Source organism: Paroedura picta, chromosome 14, assembly GCF_049243985.1.
Source record: "Paroedura picta isolate Pp20150507F chromosome 14, Ppicta_v3.0, whole genome shotgun sequence".
NCBI lineage: Eukaryota > Metazoa > Chordata > Lepidosauria > Squamata > Gekkonidae > Paroedura > Paroedura picta.
The window spans coordinates 34,010,783-34,027,563 of record NC_135382.1 but is presented as its reverse complement, the minus strand read 5'-3'; the positions used below and the strand labels follow the sequence as shown (position 1 = coordinate 34,027,563).

General features: G+C 44.1%; 1 protein-coding gene across 4 annotated transcripts in view; it reads right to left on the bottom strand.

Moving 5' to 3' along the window:
* Window positions 1-16,781, bottom strand: part of PHKB (phosphorylase kinase regulatory subunit beta) — a 111,179-nt gene that overhangs the window by 23,062 nt on the left and 71,336 nt on the right. For 3 of the 4 annotated variants that reach the window (XM_077309546.1, XM_077309549.1, XM_077309548.1), the window contains 11 exons: window positions 15,503-15,558; window positions 14,759-14,852; window positions 13,949-14,032; window positions 12,698-12,802; window positions 11,854-11,936; window positions 11,679-11,769; window positions 8,265-8,326; window positions 7,929-8,091; window positions 7,190-7,271; window positions 5,477-5,534; window positions 185-275 (listed from right to left, as the gene is read on the bottom strand). In XM_077309546.1, the coding sequence (XP_077165661.1) occupies window positions 185-275; window positions 5,477-5,534; window positions 7,190-7,271; window positions 7,929-8,091; window positions 8,265-8,326; window positions 11,679-11,769; window positions 11,854-11,936; window positions 12,698-12,802; window positions 13,949-14,032; window positions 14,759-14,852; window positions 15,503-15,558 (969 nt within the window). Of the gene's footprint in view, window positions 1-184; window positions 276-3,063; window positions 3,155-5,476; window positions 5,535-7,189; window positions 7,272-7,928; window positions 8,092-8,264; window positions 8,327-11,678; window positions 11,770-11,853; window positions 11,937-12,697; window positions 12,803-13,948; window positions 14,033-14,758; window positions 14,853-15,502; window positions 15,559-16,781 lie in introns of all 4 variants that reach the window. The other variant, XM_077309547.1, reaches the window with a different exon arrangement.

Here is a 16,781-nt window from a genome sequence, read left to right as displayed (position 1 = left end):
CTTTATCACCATGGGGTCTCGGCAAGGAGGTCCACTCCCTCAGCCCAGCATCAGGCACGTGGGGAGGGGGCAAGGGACCTGATTTTTCTGCCACGGCTCCCCCACAGTGTCTCCAAATGTCTCATTGCACAATCAGATCTCACATTCCGTCTGCTTTAAGGATTCTGAAAAATAAAGGACTTACCTGTTTGCCCTGAACTAAAACATTAGTAATAGACGGGGCAAGGCTGTCCACTAGTTTACATAAAAGGCTCGCTGCGAAGCGCACAAGAGACCTGAGGGCAGAAAACAGAGCAATCCTGCTGGATATCAAATACTCGCTTAATGGATTCAGAAATCAGGACTGAAAAATTTGTTGTCATATTTGATCAGTTCCCAAACGCTAAACGTTTTAAATATGCACAATGTTTTTGAACTTGAGATGTTGTTTTCTTTTCTTTCTTTTTTTTTGGGGGGGGGGAGAGAGGCTAAATCTTGAATTATTTAAACTACTGAAGCAAGAACACTCTTAATGGCCATGTTGGGAACACAGTTTGAACTCATTAAACTGCATACTACATTACAGGCCACTGCTGTTCCTTTCTCTGACACGACAGCAAGATGGCTCGATACAATTATGAAAACCAAAATACTGGGGGGGGGGGTGGATTTCAGACCGTCTTGGTAATTTGCATTCAGCAGAAATACTCTCGGAGGGTGTGTGGGTCTTTTGGATTTTTTTTTTAAGAGACAGTCAGTTATCTTCAATCGAATTGCTCTGTTCCAATCTTGCAAAGAAAACCAGTGCTTTGTTTTCTAAATACTCTTAAGTTAAAAATGTATTTTGAGACAGGCAATACGGCTTTCTGTTATGAGAGAAACGACAGAGCATGCAAAACACGTTGACTGCCATCTGACAACCTTCTAGCCTGCAAAAAATAAAATCAGAAATATTTCAACACATGCCAATTGTATCCTATGTAGAACATGGCCTTCGTTGGCCAAGATTTGGTAGCCACGCCAGAGATGGAGAGCATTAATGGTGGTTCTGGACGCCCCATTCTCATGGCAGTACACTGATCATATGCAAGTTTATTTCCCCATTACTGGGTGCTGAATTAAGACATCATGGAGTCAAGATGAATGTTATGATACAGTCCATGATGAAACTTACAAGTGAAAAGAATACCCTTGGGAATGTCAACTAACATTCCACTTCTTCAAATGAACAAGATGCGCACGTACTAACAGACAAAACACACTCTCAGCAGGTACCCATGATGCATATGTTGCTGGACTGTACCACTTCAACCTGCAGGTAGGGGAAAATACTTCAGTGCAAAAAGCATCCTTCTCTTTGCCAAACAAGTGTGCTGGGCAGAATCCCAGGCTTGAACCTGCACCTTCTCCACACTGCTTTTTGTGGGCGTGAAGAAGAGTTCCAAAGTTCAGTCTCACACCAAGTCTGAAATGGCACAGTCCTGCAGCGAATACCTCACACACAGCTACTAAGTATGGCATCTGACACCAGAGGAACATTCTGTGCACGCCGGTGTAAAGAGCTTGAAGGATGGAAGGAGCGAGAATCATATGATTTTTATAAAGGGTCTGCCGTTTTGGGCGTTAATCTCACTAAGCCAACCACAGAAAGCCAAATGTAAACCTGGTCTCTGTTTTTTGAGCATCAAAACAGATGAGATGCTGGAAGCTACACCTGAAGGAGAGGCCAGATTCCTCTTTGCTATTTTATCTCCTTTCTAATGGCTACGCAGTAATGGCCAAGAGGGCTTTTTACCAGCTGTATGTGTTTCTTCACCAATCCTGGCCTTTCTGAGTCAGCCTGGCCAGGCTAATCCAGGTTTCTGTAACCTTGTGGCTGGATTACTGAGATGCCCTTGAAGGCAATCTGGAAACTACAACTGATCCGGAATGTGGCAGCCACATTATCATCAGGGATTAGACAACAGGAACACATTGTGTTTATTTTAAAACAGCTACATTGACTGCCAAACTGTTCCTGAGTTCAAGTCAAGGTGCCAGTTGCAACCTTTCAAGCCCTCCATGATCCAGGTGCCACATATCTAAAGGGCCATCTCCTCCCAGACGTCCCTGTGTGCCATCTACTGTGTGTCACCTCATGTCGTTCCCTTGTTTAATTTGGCCTGCTGGGCACTTATCCATACATGTGCTCTTTCCATAACAACTCTCACACTATGGAAGAGGCTCCCAGAGGTGGATAAAAGGGTACTCTGCATGGTTTCTGGAGATCCCACAAAGCCATGTTCTTCAAGGGGGCTTTTAATGAAGTGTTGGCTGCAGGCATTTGGTGGAGAGGTGGATTATTTGGGGTTCGGCTGTAGTTTGTATGTTACAAATTTAGATTTGTAAACTGCCAAGAGCCACAGAGACCGGGGTGGAGTGGAGGGGGGGGGGCAGGATTCTTGATTGTTTTCATTTTGCCATTAAGTCATGGCCAACCCCATAGCATTTTCAGGACAAGAGACGTTCAAGAGGTAGTTTGCCATCTCCTGTCCTTCCATAGTAAATCCACACTTCCTTGGTGATCTCCCAACCAAATATTAACCAGGAATGATTTCTGAGATTTGAGGTATCCAGGTTAGGGCAGAGATGGGTACAAACAATTTAACAAATAAACAAATTCAGGGAAAAATACAGACTTGGGGAAAAGTTACCCTCCCACACAACACTACCGCCATAATCTGATCCATGCCTCTCATCTGCTATTTTGCTATGAGAACCTAAGATTTCCAGCATCTTCTCTGCCTCGATCTTCAAACCACAGACGTTTAGCCGAACGGGATATTTCACATTTCCTGAGACAGGCTGCGCAGCCAGAACATTAATTTATCAAGAGTTAATGAACGGGTGGGGGAATATCCCACCAAGTTAGCACAAAATCCATCAGCCAGATTGATGCTGATGCCTGTGACCCACGGGTGTGCACTCCTTAAAAATCCAGAGCAAAGCGCATTGGGGAAAACAACATCAAGCGACAACCATCAAAATGCAAAGAAGCTGACACGTCTCAAGCAGCATGGTTTCAGGCCTCCGGTTACACTTTACCTGCTTCCCATGTACTACCAAAGTGGTAATATGGGGGGCTAAAGAGGCTGCGAATTTCTGAATGTATACCGCACTGCAGCGTAGCACCAACCTAGATACGGCACATGACAGAGATGAGTGGGCAATGAAAAGGAAGACTGTTTTCCATATTTATGCTGTGCAACATAGTCCTGTTACCCTTGAGAACTGGGTTCGGCATGCCCGGGAGGGGGAAAGGGGGGCTTGAAGTGTGCACTGCTGGCTTTTTATTTCAAGACAGGACCGAACTATAATTTTTCCCTAAACGGCAAGAGTGATTGGGGGGTGCAGGGTGTGGAGAAAAGCTCAACTGGAGTTTGGTAAGTTGAAATCAGAAGACAAACAAAGCAGGTTGTACAGAATTAACTGCACTTTGAAAGAATGTCTTCAAACATTTCGTTATTACTCCAGAATTCATCAACATGAGCCCTGAGGATGGCCACTAGCTAGGGTTGCCAGGCAGTGCCTCACACCAGCAAGAGGCTTGAAGGGGGGAAAGCATCGGGGGGGGGGATTAAAAAGAAAAAGAAGACCTTGGCTACTTCCAGGAAGTTCTGACCACAGATTTCCAGGCAACTGATAGAACTACCTTTGTCATTTCCACGTAGTTCTAGGAACTGCCAGTGCTTTATTTTTCTTTTTAATTCCCCCACACACAACTATCATGCCCCGGTTTTTGCCCACCAAACAATGAAGGGTTTCAATTTCCTGGAGATTTCCTACTACAAGAGGACAAATGGGAACCCTACCACTAGCCAAAGATAACTTGTTTAGGTAATCAGTTAAATGGGCCCTCAATGGATTGAGGAAGGATCATACTAAATGTCGTAGAATAAACAAGAGGAGACAGCCATTCTCTTCATGCGCCAGATTGTAAGCTATTCACAGGATATCTGGCTGGCTGGCTGCTGCTGTAAACAGAGTGCTGAGATGGGGCAAGTCTATCCCATTAACTGTTAATTTTTTTTTCTTTTTGGCTGTCAAATCACAGCTGACTTACGGTGACCCTGTAGGATCTTTAAGGCAAGAGCCATTCAGAGGTGATTTGCCCTTGCTTCCCTCTGCAGCAGAACTCTGGTATTCCCTGGCGGTCTGCCATCCAAATATTAGCTAGGGCTGATCCTGCTTAGCTTCTGAGATCTGACGAGATTTAACTAGCTTGGCCTATCCAGGTCAGGCCCATTGGCTGGATTAATGATGGCATATTTACTGCATTCTATCCCACAGTATGCTACCTCCTATTTTACCACCTCTGGCTAAGCTTCTAAAGATACTGGAGCCAGGCGATGATATGGAAGACATGGGACCAAAACGAGTTGGCAGGGGAAGATGATCCACTTTTAAAAGTTTAGCATCCAACGAGATTTCATCGGAAAAAAGTTTCCAGGAAAAGAAAGAACAGTTCTCATCAAATTCACAATGTCAACAGTCTGCAGTAATCATGGAGATTATTTTTTAAAAAATTGTGACGTCTGCCTAATAGCAACCTGAATAGCACAAATACCCTATTAATTCTGTGACAATCTCTGTTAGTAATTTGTTCTCTCTTTCTCTGAACTGGCACTCACTGAACCCGATTGCTTACATGGATGCTCCCGGGGCTTAATCTGGCCAGTTCTGCCATCTATTTTCCATGCGGGCACATAATGCCAAGTCACGTGAAGGACAGATAAAGGGGGGAGGGGGAGGGTTACAAAAATGATGAATGGCACGGAGAATTGGGATAAAGAGTATCTTTTCTCTCTCTTTCATAACATCCAAATTGGGTGACTGGCTGCAGATTAAATGGCCAATGAGAATGGCTTCTCTGCACAAGGCATTATTAATTTACAGACTTCACTGCTGCAAGATGGCCTCTGGCTTGGATGGCTTTGAAAAGGAGCCAGACAATTCCTGGGCAGGGGCGGGGGGGGGGGAGTGTCTGTCGACAGCTGCTAGCTATGACAGCTAAATGGAACTTTCATCTTTAGAAGGGGCATGCTGCTAAATATTGGCAGCTGGGGAAAGCATCCGGGCCATCACTATGGGAACCAGGATGTTGCGTAGGATTGACCAGCAGACTGGTACAGCAGTTGTGCTTCTTTCACTGCGGAATAAGCTAAGGAGAAAGCCCCCCACATGTCACGGATTTGGGGAGACGAGCTTTGGATATGATGGAAGGGCTTCCAAACTGGAACCTCAGCCTTTGTCTACCAACGGAGCACTCTGTTAATTTAGCCAGTGCTCTGCTAAAAGAAAACAAATCTAAACCTTCAGTATTCAGATCTGCCCAACAGAACGCCCCAACTAAGAATTTCCCATAGAGTGAATATAATTGCACAGAATGAGGTCCAAAAATCTGCATTAACAGTACTATACGCCAACGTTAGGAGGAAGCAGGAAGATATATACCAACCAGAGCTTTTTGCTGCCAGCTTTTCGATAGATTCTTTCAATGTAATCGGAGACGGTACCTAATTTGCAGAGAACATGCAGAAACAAAGAAAGAAAGGACATTTTTATTTTGGAGCTGCCTCATGCACCTGACCTGTTTGCTTGGCTTGTTTCAACACCAGAGAGTAAGGGCAGAGCTACATATTGAGACTGCATTTGGACAGCAGGCAGAACAGCGGTTCACAGATGAGACTTATTGCTGGGCTAGCGGACGTACGCCTCGATCCTCCTTTCTGGCAAAGAACACAATGGATTTCTCGCTGGAAACTAACTCTGGCTACCAGAGAGGTACAAAGGTAAGCAGCAATCAGTCCCCTCCACCCCGGTCACTAACTGGAATGTTAAGCCTTAATTACATTTTGGGTTAGAATCCCAGTTGGTGGCAGAACTCATACACTGGCATCGATGCCACACAGCTAGCCAGATTTAGTTTCTAGCCAGGATTCTGGCTATCTTATCAAGAATTAGAAACGGTGCCCTACACAGGTATGAGGGATGAGCGCTGCTAGATCAGGAAGTAAGAATAAAATTCAATAAGCTTCCATGGTTGAACATTGTTCGCAAGCAAATCACACCTTTGACGACTTCAAGTTTGCTGTACTAGAAACCAGTTAATGCCCAGCCTTATCAAAAAACAGATTTGGATAGAATCTTGCTGAGGAAGGACGCCAGATACATCTTTAATTTAACACCATAGCACCTACAAGTTTAAATGATGCTATTAGAACTGTTAGAATGCTGTTAGAAAACAACTTTCGGTGATTCATTTTCAGAACCTAAACGTTCTTACCACAACGCCCCTGTTTAAAAGCTTAAACGTTCAAAAATTATTTAATACCGCTTTAAGTTGCAGTGCCGCTACAAAATAAACGTACATTTGCCTCCCACGGTCTTTATGCTTCGCTGCTAAAATGAGGTTCAGCGTGAATTTTTTGTAAGCACAATACAACTGTCATGTGATTTAAAAAATTGCAATACTTGCAAGAAAATTAGGAACCCATTTTATCATGTATGATGATCACCAATAGGTTTTGCAGTTCTGCATGCCTCAAAGAAACATGATAATGAAATATGGCTCATTAAGCAGCAGGCAAATTGAATAAAAATAAAAAGCACTGCTTATGTCAGTGAATTTGTTTTATTTGGACAAATATTCTCGGAGAAAATTGTAGCTTGGAAAACCCACATGTAACTTTTTTAAAAGTTCAATGCATTTGGTAGGTAATTTATGTCCCTGGATTAATTTCTCCTCTTTGGTTGTGCTTCTTTAAACTTTATTAAGCCCCTATGATAACATTCAAGGGATATATTTATACATATACATTATATTCAAGAAATGTATTTACACATAAAGCCACCTGCATCTTTCACAGCCCAGGAAAATCCATGATAAAAAAAATATATAGTGTTCCAGCTTCACCTTACTATAGAGACAGCCTGCTTACCCTTCAAGTATGTGCACAGAATTATAAGCAGGAAACATATAATGAGCAGACAATGAAAAAGAGTTAATACATTTAACGGTTCATTCCACCCAACAGTGTACGAACACACTTTTCCCATTTAAAAGAGAGAGTGCGTTAATGGAGAGGAAAATAGCAACGCAACTCCCCGCGTGCACACCCATTATTCATGTTCATCGATATCTGCGCAAACTTCGCTTCCAATGACGTACCTTCCTTGGTGATGAAATTCGGGCCTTCCCTTTTGAGCAAAATGTTCAGCAGAATCCCTTGGCTTGCAAGGCAGTTGCAGTCCTGGCGGGGAAGAACCATCAAAGAGTCACGGGCCAGTGAGGAAATGCCATTTGTTACAAGCTGGAATGTTGTTTTTCATTAGACATACGCAGCGCATGTTCTTTTGAAATCTCTATCGAATTTGCCAGGATGACCGAAATTTGCTAGCTCGGGCGAAATTCGCACCTGCCCCATGAAAAATGCAGATGGGTTGAAATGCCACTGTCAACCCGCCATCCTGCTTAGACATCAGTCATTTCAGGAACTCAATATGGGTGCATGTAAAGCTTCATGAGGTACACCTGTGAACACCCAGCACCTTGCAAACCTCTAAGCCCCCCCCCTTAAGAATACACCCCAAACTGGAAGAGGAGCTCTAGACTGAAGAGTGGATCAGAAATTACAGCAAAAATTGCTAGATATAGATGCCGATGAAGTGATTTTACAATTCTTGTTAATTATATCTTAACTTACTTAATTTTCTTTTGATTAGTGTTAAATTAATTATCCGTTGTGTTGGCTATGACTGTTGCCTAACACCTCGAGCTGGCTTGCTGAGAGGGTGGTATATAAATTGAACAAGCAAATAAATAAATACTACGCGTCAATATTATTATCTTTTGCAAACATCAGACCTCGAGGGACAAGAACAGACTTCAGTTTCCTCTACCTACTTACACTCAATTTCTGAAGAATCTCATAAGTTGACTTGTTCTTCCAGTCATTCGCATTAATATCCGGCTGTTGTTCCAGCTCAGTAACATTCGGCGTGCTGGTTTGTCTCTTGACTTTTGAATGTTTTGGAAGATCAAGCTCTTCGAAGCTCTTGAACTCTGGAGGCCTGCAGAAAGGAAGGATTGAGATTTCTAAAATCCAGGGTTTGCTTCAATGATCAAGCTTTGCAATTTATTTTCAAACTATGGGGAGGGAGGGGGGAATATAGAAAGTTTTTTTTTAATTTTACAAGTTTGCCGTATTATTTTTAAAAATTAATTTGATTCCAAGTGTACGTACTCCTCTGTTTCACTGATTCTTAGGAAGTCCAGTTGTTCAACCACTGCTCCAGAAATTAATGTCTGAAAGACAGGGGGGAGGAAAGGGGGGAGGAGCAAACAAGGCTTAGCAATAATATAGATGAATGAAAACAAGACCCATGCCTCTCTACTTATACAAGATACCCTGCCCACAAAATGCTAGTTAATGCTCCCATCTTCAAGTAGAACCTGATTATGTCAGCTGGGGAACAGAAGCTTTGCATTCTGGGGGATTGCAGGTTGGCCTTGGCGTTGACATGTACAGAACTGGCAAGAGAGGCTGATCTGGCTGGGAACTACTTAGTGGTACGGTACTTAACAGAATGACTTTTAATCTACAGACCAAGTCAGATCCCTAGCGGCCAGGTAGAATCCCGGCTGGATGAAAGCCCCGCTGATCCCATCCACTTTCTGAAAACATTTGCCAAGAAAGGTTTTGACGGATGTCATGGTGCCCACAGGTGTCACTTGAGGGACCCCTGGCACAACGTTATGAGAGCTGGCACAAATCCATGAAATGCACTCAACCCTTGACCTTCTGAAGACCTGACAAATGGGAATTAGCTGAACCTTGAGATCCACTGCATACTAGTGGTGCAGTGTTGGTGTAAATGCACTTTCCCATCCCAGCCTCCTGTGCGCTTGGCCCATGGATCAAGGGGCAGCCCTCTGGGAACAGGGTTACAAAGTGGGAGTTTACCATGGGAGGAGAGAACTCGCTAAACTCACTCCTCGCCTCTTCTTTCAGAATGGTTTTGGTCAGCGGGAAACAAGGGTCCAAACCTTGGGTTTCTCAGAGAGTGAAGGAACACTGATTGCCAACCAAGAGACAGCTTTACCCTATAAATCAAGACTGATCTCCCACATCTCTGGGAAGGTGCACTCTATTTTCTTCGTCTTCTGATGATACGCTGTGCTGCATAAATCTACGGCTTTATCGAGCTGCCTTTGATCCAGCTTTCTGACTTCTCTCCAACCCTTCCAGCTGAATCCTCTGCACAAATATTTGTGTTTTATGGCAGAACAATGCTGCCTGGTTTTATTAATATTTTATTAGGTGGGTATTCATTGCTGTTAATTCGGTGAATGTACAGGAAAGGTTCATATGTAACGTGCAGGGGGAAACGTATTACACTGACTGCAAAGTCTTTTGCTTAAGAAAAAAGCCTTTGTAGTGGCAAACGGAAGAAATAAATACAAGTACAGCGAAACTCTAAACTTAAGTTTAAAAAGTGTTTTTGAACAGCACAGATACAACTGTAGAAAGACTTTCCTGCAACCCTGTCAGCTTGGCTTTTATTGCTGATGTTGCCTTTTTGTGTTTAACTTCCAAAATCCCTCTAAGCACAAATTATGATAAAAGAACGATAGGACACAAATGTGAAAAAATCTGTACGGATATAAGCCTAACTGTGTGGCTGTCCCTGTCTCTCTCTCTCTATCTCCTGCCATCTGCTTACAAATGGAACTAAATTACGAGCACTCTGTATATATTACTTTAAAAGAAAATGCATTATCGTCATTTCACCATCTCAGTTATTTCACCATTCCCTCCTAACTTTAACGAAATGGACAATATCCCAAACGTTGATTAATTAGGAAATCAGTGCTGAAAAACTGACAAACTGACAAATGGAAAAGCAGCATTATTAAAACTTGGGAAATTAACAATGTAATCCTATGCAGATTGATTGATTAACCACATTTCCATACTGCCATCCCAGCAAGCTGGCTCAGGGCGGTGTATATCATGTTGAAAACGCCATAATAACATCGTAAAGTGTCAGACAATTAATTAAAATTCTAAACATTTAACATTAAATACAAATTGAAATGGCAATTTCAGTTAAAGTCAGCAGCAGCACCAACAAATATGAAGAGTTTGAGAATCGGAAATACAGATGGAACATGAAAAAGAGGGTACTCATGGAAGGGTAGATGCACCAGCAACTCAGGCAACTGGCCTGCATCTTAAGCACTGCCAAGGAATCTATAAACAACAGGGAAGAGGAGGAGCTTCTACATGCATAGATAGGCAAGGCAGAATTTTTGGTTCATGGTTTTGGATCGCAGTCCGACCCTGAATCATGGCATGCAGCATGTTCAACCAAAGGCAACAAAGGGGAAGACTTTGGGGCAATCCCCAGCAGCTTCTCCTGAGGCATGTGGGTACGTGACGTGCCATCAAGTTGCAGCTGACAGCTGGCTGAAGGTGACCCCATCAGAAGGCAAATGATCAAGCAGAGGTGGGTCTGCCATTGAAGCACCAACCCAACTTCTCTTCCACAATCCGACAAGAACTGGCTCTACTGCATATGTATAAAATGCCATCAACTCGTGGCTAACATATGAAGACCCCATAGAGTTTCCAAGGCAAGAGACTAACAGAGGTGATTTTGCCTTTGTTTTCCTCTGCTTAGTGACTGTAGAATTCCTTGATGGTCTTCCATACAAGTACTACCAACGGCCTACCATGCTCAGCTTCCGAGAGCTGACAAGACCAGGTGAGCTTGGTCCATCCCAGTCAGGGTGGGCTGTACTATACCATCCCGCATCCCCTCCTGCAGCCTCCTGTTGCCGATATCTGTTGCTCTTTCCAGAAGATACAAAAAGACAACGTGGAGGGAAAGCTAGATCCATTCGTGGTGCCCGATAAAGCTCAAAGCACTAAGAGACCCTGATGAAGACTAGTCCAATCTCTCTTTCAGGGTTGTTAAAGTAAAAATAAAAAGCTTTTCTTGGAGTTTACACCCTTCATGAATAAGACATATAACATAAACAGCAATGATTGCCAAAGAGATAAAACGCTCTTCTTAAAATGCTTATTAATTATTGAGCGCATCTTCATGGAAAGGCAGTAAAATGAGGAGAACAACTGTCCTCTAAGGACTCCAAAACAACTCGGCTTTTTAAAACAAAACACACCAGGGGATGCTTTGTCAGAGGATGTCTGAAGCAGTCCCCATGTGACAGTGGGTCTTTTTAATCAGATAAATAACATGCTAATTTCCCTCCGCGTGTGTGGGAGCTGGTAAAAAAAAAATCTGAAAAAAATAACTATAAATTGTTTCATGAAAGCAGGATTAAAATAAGCGAGACCAAAAGGATTCTTTGGAGTGTTTTCTTTTGAGTGTACACAGCTCTGCTTCCCAACCGTATTCTGTATGATCGTGCCACTCCCGGGGTGTCTTGAAGCCTGAAGAATGTCTCAGGGGTTTCTCTGAGGTAAAAAAAGTTGAGAAAGGCTGTGATACAGGGTTACTCTAGCCACCAGCAATCTATGAGCTTGGACCGCAGTGACACTGCCTACAACTGCACTGTGAGGACAGCAAACTAATCAAACAAACACGAAATTGGGTTTCAACCAACGAAAACATGTGAAAAATCAACTTACCTGTAGCCTATCGACATGAACCTTCACTCCTCCGACTTCTCCTTTCTTAAAAGCGGCCAACATGTCCAGTATTGGATTGAATCTGCTTCCCCTGAGGACGTAAAAACCAAGGAGATTGGATGCTGTGCACTTGATGGCAGAAATGGCGTCCAGCCTCTCGTCTGAGCAGCCTTACCTTATGTTATCCTCCCGAATGAGCACGAGGAACAAGGGGCGTCCGTGCATCTTCCAGTACTGCTTAATGAACTGCAAGGCATTCTGTGTAAACGTTGAAAACAAAGACGAAAAGAAGTGAAGGCAACAGTGCACGGGCGACGCTGCACCTTAATCGACTTGTGAAATGGGACAGACGGGTCTTTATAGCAGCTCACTGAAGGGGGTTTGGGTCGGGTCAGTGGGGAAGGTGCTCGGAAATGATTCAGTGACGTGCTAAATAAAACTCGAGGAGAAGGGTTCGGTAAAACTATGCCTCCTAAATCAGGTCAACTGCGCAAGACTCGAAAACTACAAAGAAAATTAAATGATTAATTTTATTATGTTTTAATGGGATTTTGTGGGTTATGCCGTTTTATTGTTTTATTTTGTAAGCCGCCTCGTGGCGACATTGTTGAGCGAGGCGGGGTATAAATTCAAAAATAATGTAAAATAAATAATAAAATATCTTGTGCCTGAGATGCTTAGGAACATCTGAAACACTGCCTGTTTCCTACACAGAATGCATCTTCAGGTGGGGGGGGGGGGGGGAGACCACGCATGCTACGTTTGGCTTGGTTCACAAGACTGCCAATGAGAAATGAGCTGCTAACCTCTGAAGTAGCCTGACCCTGTGCACGTTTACTTAGAAGCAAGCCCCCTGTATTCAGGAGGTTTACACTCATGTATAGGATTGCAGCCACAGACTAAAAGGACTAGGAATAGACGGTGTACTTCTCTACTGGCTGCAGCAGCTAATAATCTTTTTATCTACCCGCATTTAATGTGCAGGCATACATTCCACCTTTTACTAAACAAACAGATACCTTAATGTCATCGATCAGCATCATAACATCCTGGGACATGTAGAAATCACTCAGGTCAAAGATTATTGGGTAGCAGACAACTGTCTTGCCCAGGATTCGATAAATCTACAGAAAGATACGGGAAGAGAAATCCATTTCTTTCACCAATGATCAAACTTGCTCTTGCAGAGAAGGAAAGTCTTTGTTCCATTTTACAATGAAATCCAAACGGAATCGATATATCACGTGCACACATTACTTTTCTCCTCAATAGGGCCCCCTTCACAATTTTATCCTCCAAACAACTCTGCATGGTTAGGTTGCGAGGGCATGGCTGGCCCAAGGCCACCCAGCAAGCTCCCACAGCAGAGTGGGGATTCAAAGTTTGACCTTCTAACCTCTATGCTGCTCTGGCCATGAACAAGCCAGTCATAAAGAAGCACTATGGCCAGGAATAAGCCAGTTACAAATACCGTATATACTCGCATATAAGCCGACCCGCATATAAGCCGACCCACCTAATTTTACTACAAAATCTGGGCAAATTTATTGAGTTGTGTATAAGCAGAGGGTGGGAAATGCTCCATCATCACAGGCTCTCCCATCCAGCCTCCCCCCCCCCCAACAAACACAAAAAAGTCAAGAGGATGAATAGCGGTTGGTTTTTGTACCCCGCTTTTCACTCACAGAAACCAAAAGAATAGTTTGGATGAAGTGATTAAGAAGAGGAAGAGGTGAAGGCAAAAGGAAACAGTCGAACCGTTGATGTCCTACAAGCTGCCAGAGCAACGACTGGCTGACTGGAGCAGACTTTTATTTCAATTACCGTATATACCCGTGTATAAGCCGAAGAGGGCTTTTTCAGTGTGAACAAAAGTGCTGAAAAACTAGGCTTATACGCGAGTATACAGAGTAAAGCACTCTGGCCATGAGCAAGCCAGTCACGAATAAGCACTAATTTAATTGGTCATACTCTGAAAAAGCAAACGAAAATATGCCTGTGGCAACTTAAAAAAACAGCACATTTACCATTGCATGAATTTTCTTAGGGGAGAAAAACCCAGCTTCATCATATGCATGAAAGCCACTGAGCTGTGGAGTTATTGAAATAACTTATCTGCGGTGCATTTGAACAAAGCATTTGAAACTTAAAAAAAAATAAAAACTCATAAGCTATGAAATGGCTCTCCGTGTTTGCACAGTAATCCAATCCTCCTCCAATATTTACACTAAGTATAAAACATGCGGATCAGTGATTCCTTGCAAGTTCACCTTTGACGTCCCAAGGCAGCCAATCGGTCGGTCGGGTCTTCCCGACAGGCCCAGCTTGTCGTTGATCCCCAGGTGGAAATAAGCCTGCAAAACAGGGGGGTGCATAAATTCCAAGGGACGGAAGCTCTGCTTAAATTCAATCATCAAACAACAGGTGGGAATGGGAAGTTGCAAGAGTTGAGTGGTTGAGGAGCCAGAATTACAAAGCTTGCATCTCAGGTATCACGGTGATGAGAAACTCCTCTGGGCCAAACGAGGATATTTATGGCGTTTGAGAAGAGAGATGACAAGCGAATGTGAACAGGAGGTGGGAAATGATCTGGAACACTCCCCTCAATCTCTCTATCTCACGGCTCATACTTTTTTGCACATACAAGAGAGCCTCATTGAACACATTAACTCTTAGAGCGCTAGCCAAGACAATCCATCTGCTGCTTTCTGAGCCAAATCGACTGCGGGGAGGGTTGGTCAATGGTTCTGCAGCGGAGTGACCTTTTCAGAAAGGAAAGGTCATGTTGCTGCAGAAGAGCTAGGAAAAGAACACTCTCCCTTCCCGCTGGGAAATGATGGAGCGGCTTGGAAAAGGAGGGCGAACGGCAAAGGCAAAGGTGGTATTTTGAGGACGGCTTCAAGTCCTACTTGTAGAAGGAGCAGCAAAGCCCAACAAAAACACAATTAGGAAGCCACCCACCCCCCAATCTAACACCCATTATATTCCTGAATGCAACGGGCTTTATCCCTAGTCTAAACATAAAAACTGGTTTGCCTGAAAGGAAGAAGATCACCAGAAGGGCAGCAGGATTATCCTACCTTCACGAGCTCCTGTTGTGCCCATATCTGGATGGGTTCCACCTGCTGGGGAGTCTGCGTTTGGATTCCGTACGTGTTCAAGAAAACCTGTAAACTGTTTGGAAAAACCAAACATTGAGGGGATTTCCATGCAGCAAAGCCTGGACCTGCTTTTAAACAGGCACGAAACGTGTAATCATTTGTGTTATCCGCACCGAGCCTTTCAAGTGAACTACTGAGAAGGACTGAGAAAGGGAGAACAAAGATTGCAACGGTAGTCTTTGCAGTGTGCGTTTCTCCCCCAGACGTTCTTGGAAGGATTTAACTCCTGAAGACTTTCATGGCCAAGCTGGGGGCCATGGGCTACTGCATCAGAACCTGGGCCTTGATTAAGAGGCCTCGAGGTCAATTCTGGAGTTCTGGACCTAAATGGGAGCCAAAGATAAGACAAAGGCTTGAATTTGACCATGGTGCATAGCATGGGGAAAGTGCTCTTCTGCACAACACGCAAGGGCAGGAAACCTAGCTCCAGAGGCTCGCCTTGGTTCCTCGGGTAGAGAACCAGTCCTGCATCCCAAGCAAAACAGTTGGCATGCCATGTTCAGCCAGTATGCTGGAGGCTGCCTATCCCCATCTTGTACCATTTTGAAGCCACAGCAAGCAGGACCATCAAGTTAGACCCAAGCTACACATCTTGACATTCTCAGCTTAAATACAAGACATTTGCATTCAAGAGCAGAGGCGTTATTGATACGAATAGCTTACCGTTGACTTTCGGCAATCAACGCAACGTGGACCACCAAGTCGTTTTCCAGAGGACCCTTAAAACATAAAAGACGTGTTGATTTTTTAAAATAAAGCTTTACATTTGAGGAAACTGATGCTTGTTTGTTAGATGCAACCAGAAATAAGGACAACAGGAACAATGCTTAAGCCATTCATTAATATGACTCTCGGCGTCTGGCTGCATTGCTGCTTTCCCTCGAACTTTTATTGTCTACTAATCAATTTGACGGTGCAGACAGGGAAATGGAGCACCGGGGAAGTTAAACACATAAATCTCCATGCCACCTAAGGAGCTGTGTTGTCGATACACTTTTGAATGATGCAATCCTGGGAAGTTAAGGACAGGCGCCTTCCCTTTTTTTTTACTACCTGGCAGCATAGGGAAGGAAAGAGATCAACGACGCTTGATTTATTAGAACAGCTTTTGCATTGCAAAAATAAATAAATAAATAAAATCCCCCACTTTAAATGTGTCCAGCGGCGCGGTGTTATTGACGGATGTGCAGCTCTCGGAGCACCGCGATATTATTTTGATAAATGGCACAGGTTCGGCAATGCGAACAAGCCTCCCCGAGGGGGCCTCACCTGGTCAGGTCAGCAGCAGGAGCCCATCCCCATGAGTACACCGATGTGCTCCCCTCCATAGAATGAATGGGGCTCTTGCCTGCCTCAAGGAGCTGTATCCGCATCAGAGAGCACATGAGGCCCTGAGCTGCAAATTCCGAGAGCTGACAGGGCTCAGCAGGCTAGGAGCCATAATTTATCTATGTTCCCCTCTTATCCCAGACATGTACTAAAAAGGTCAAAGGTAGCCTTTCCCTTGTGCTACAACTGGATTTCTCCAGGGAAAAGTCCTTTTGTTCTTCCTCCTGGGCAGTTAAGCACTATACCCCATGGTCCTATTACTCTTCAGTTCAACCCCATGCTTCCTCTAGACCAGGGGTAGTCAAACTGCGGCCCTCCAGATGTTCGTGGACTACAATTCCCATGAGCCCCTGCCAGCATTCGCTGGCAGGGGCTCGTGGGAATTGTAGTCCATGGACATCTGGAGGGCCGCAGTTTGTCTACCCCTGCTCTAGACCAAGGGTTGCCAAATGGTGGCTCCCCAGATCTCAATGAACCACAATTCCCATGAGCCCGTGCCAGCACCATGAAGGCAGAGGCTCATGGGAATTGTAGTCTGTGGATCTCTGAAGAGCCACAGTCCTGAGAGTACTGTTCTGACTGAGCAATCCTCTCTCAACCCCACCTCCCTCAC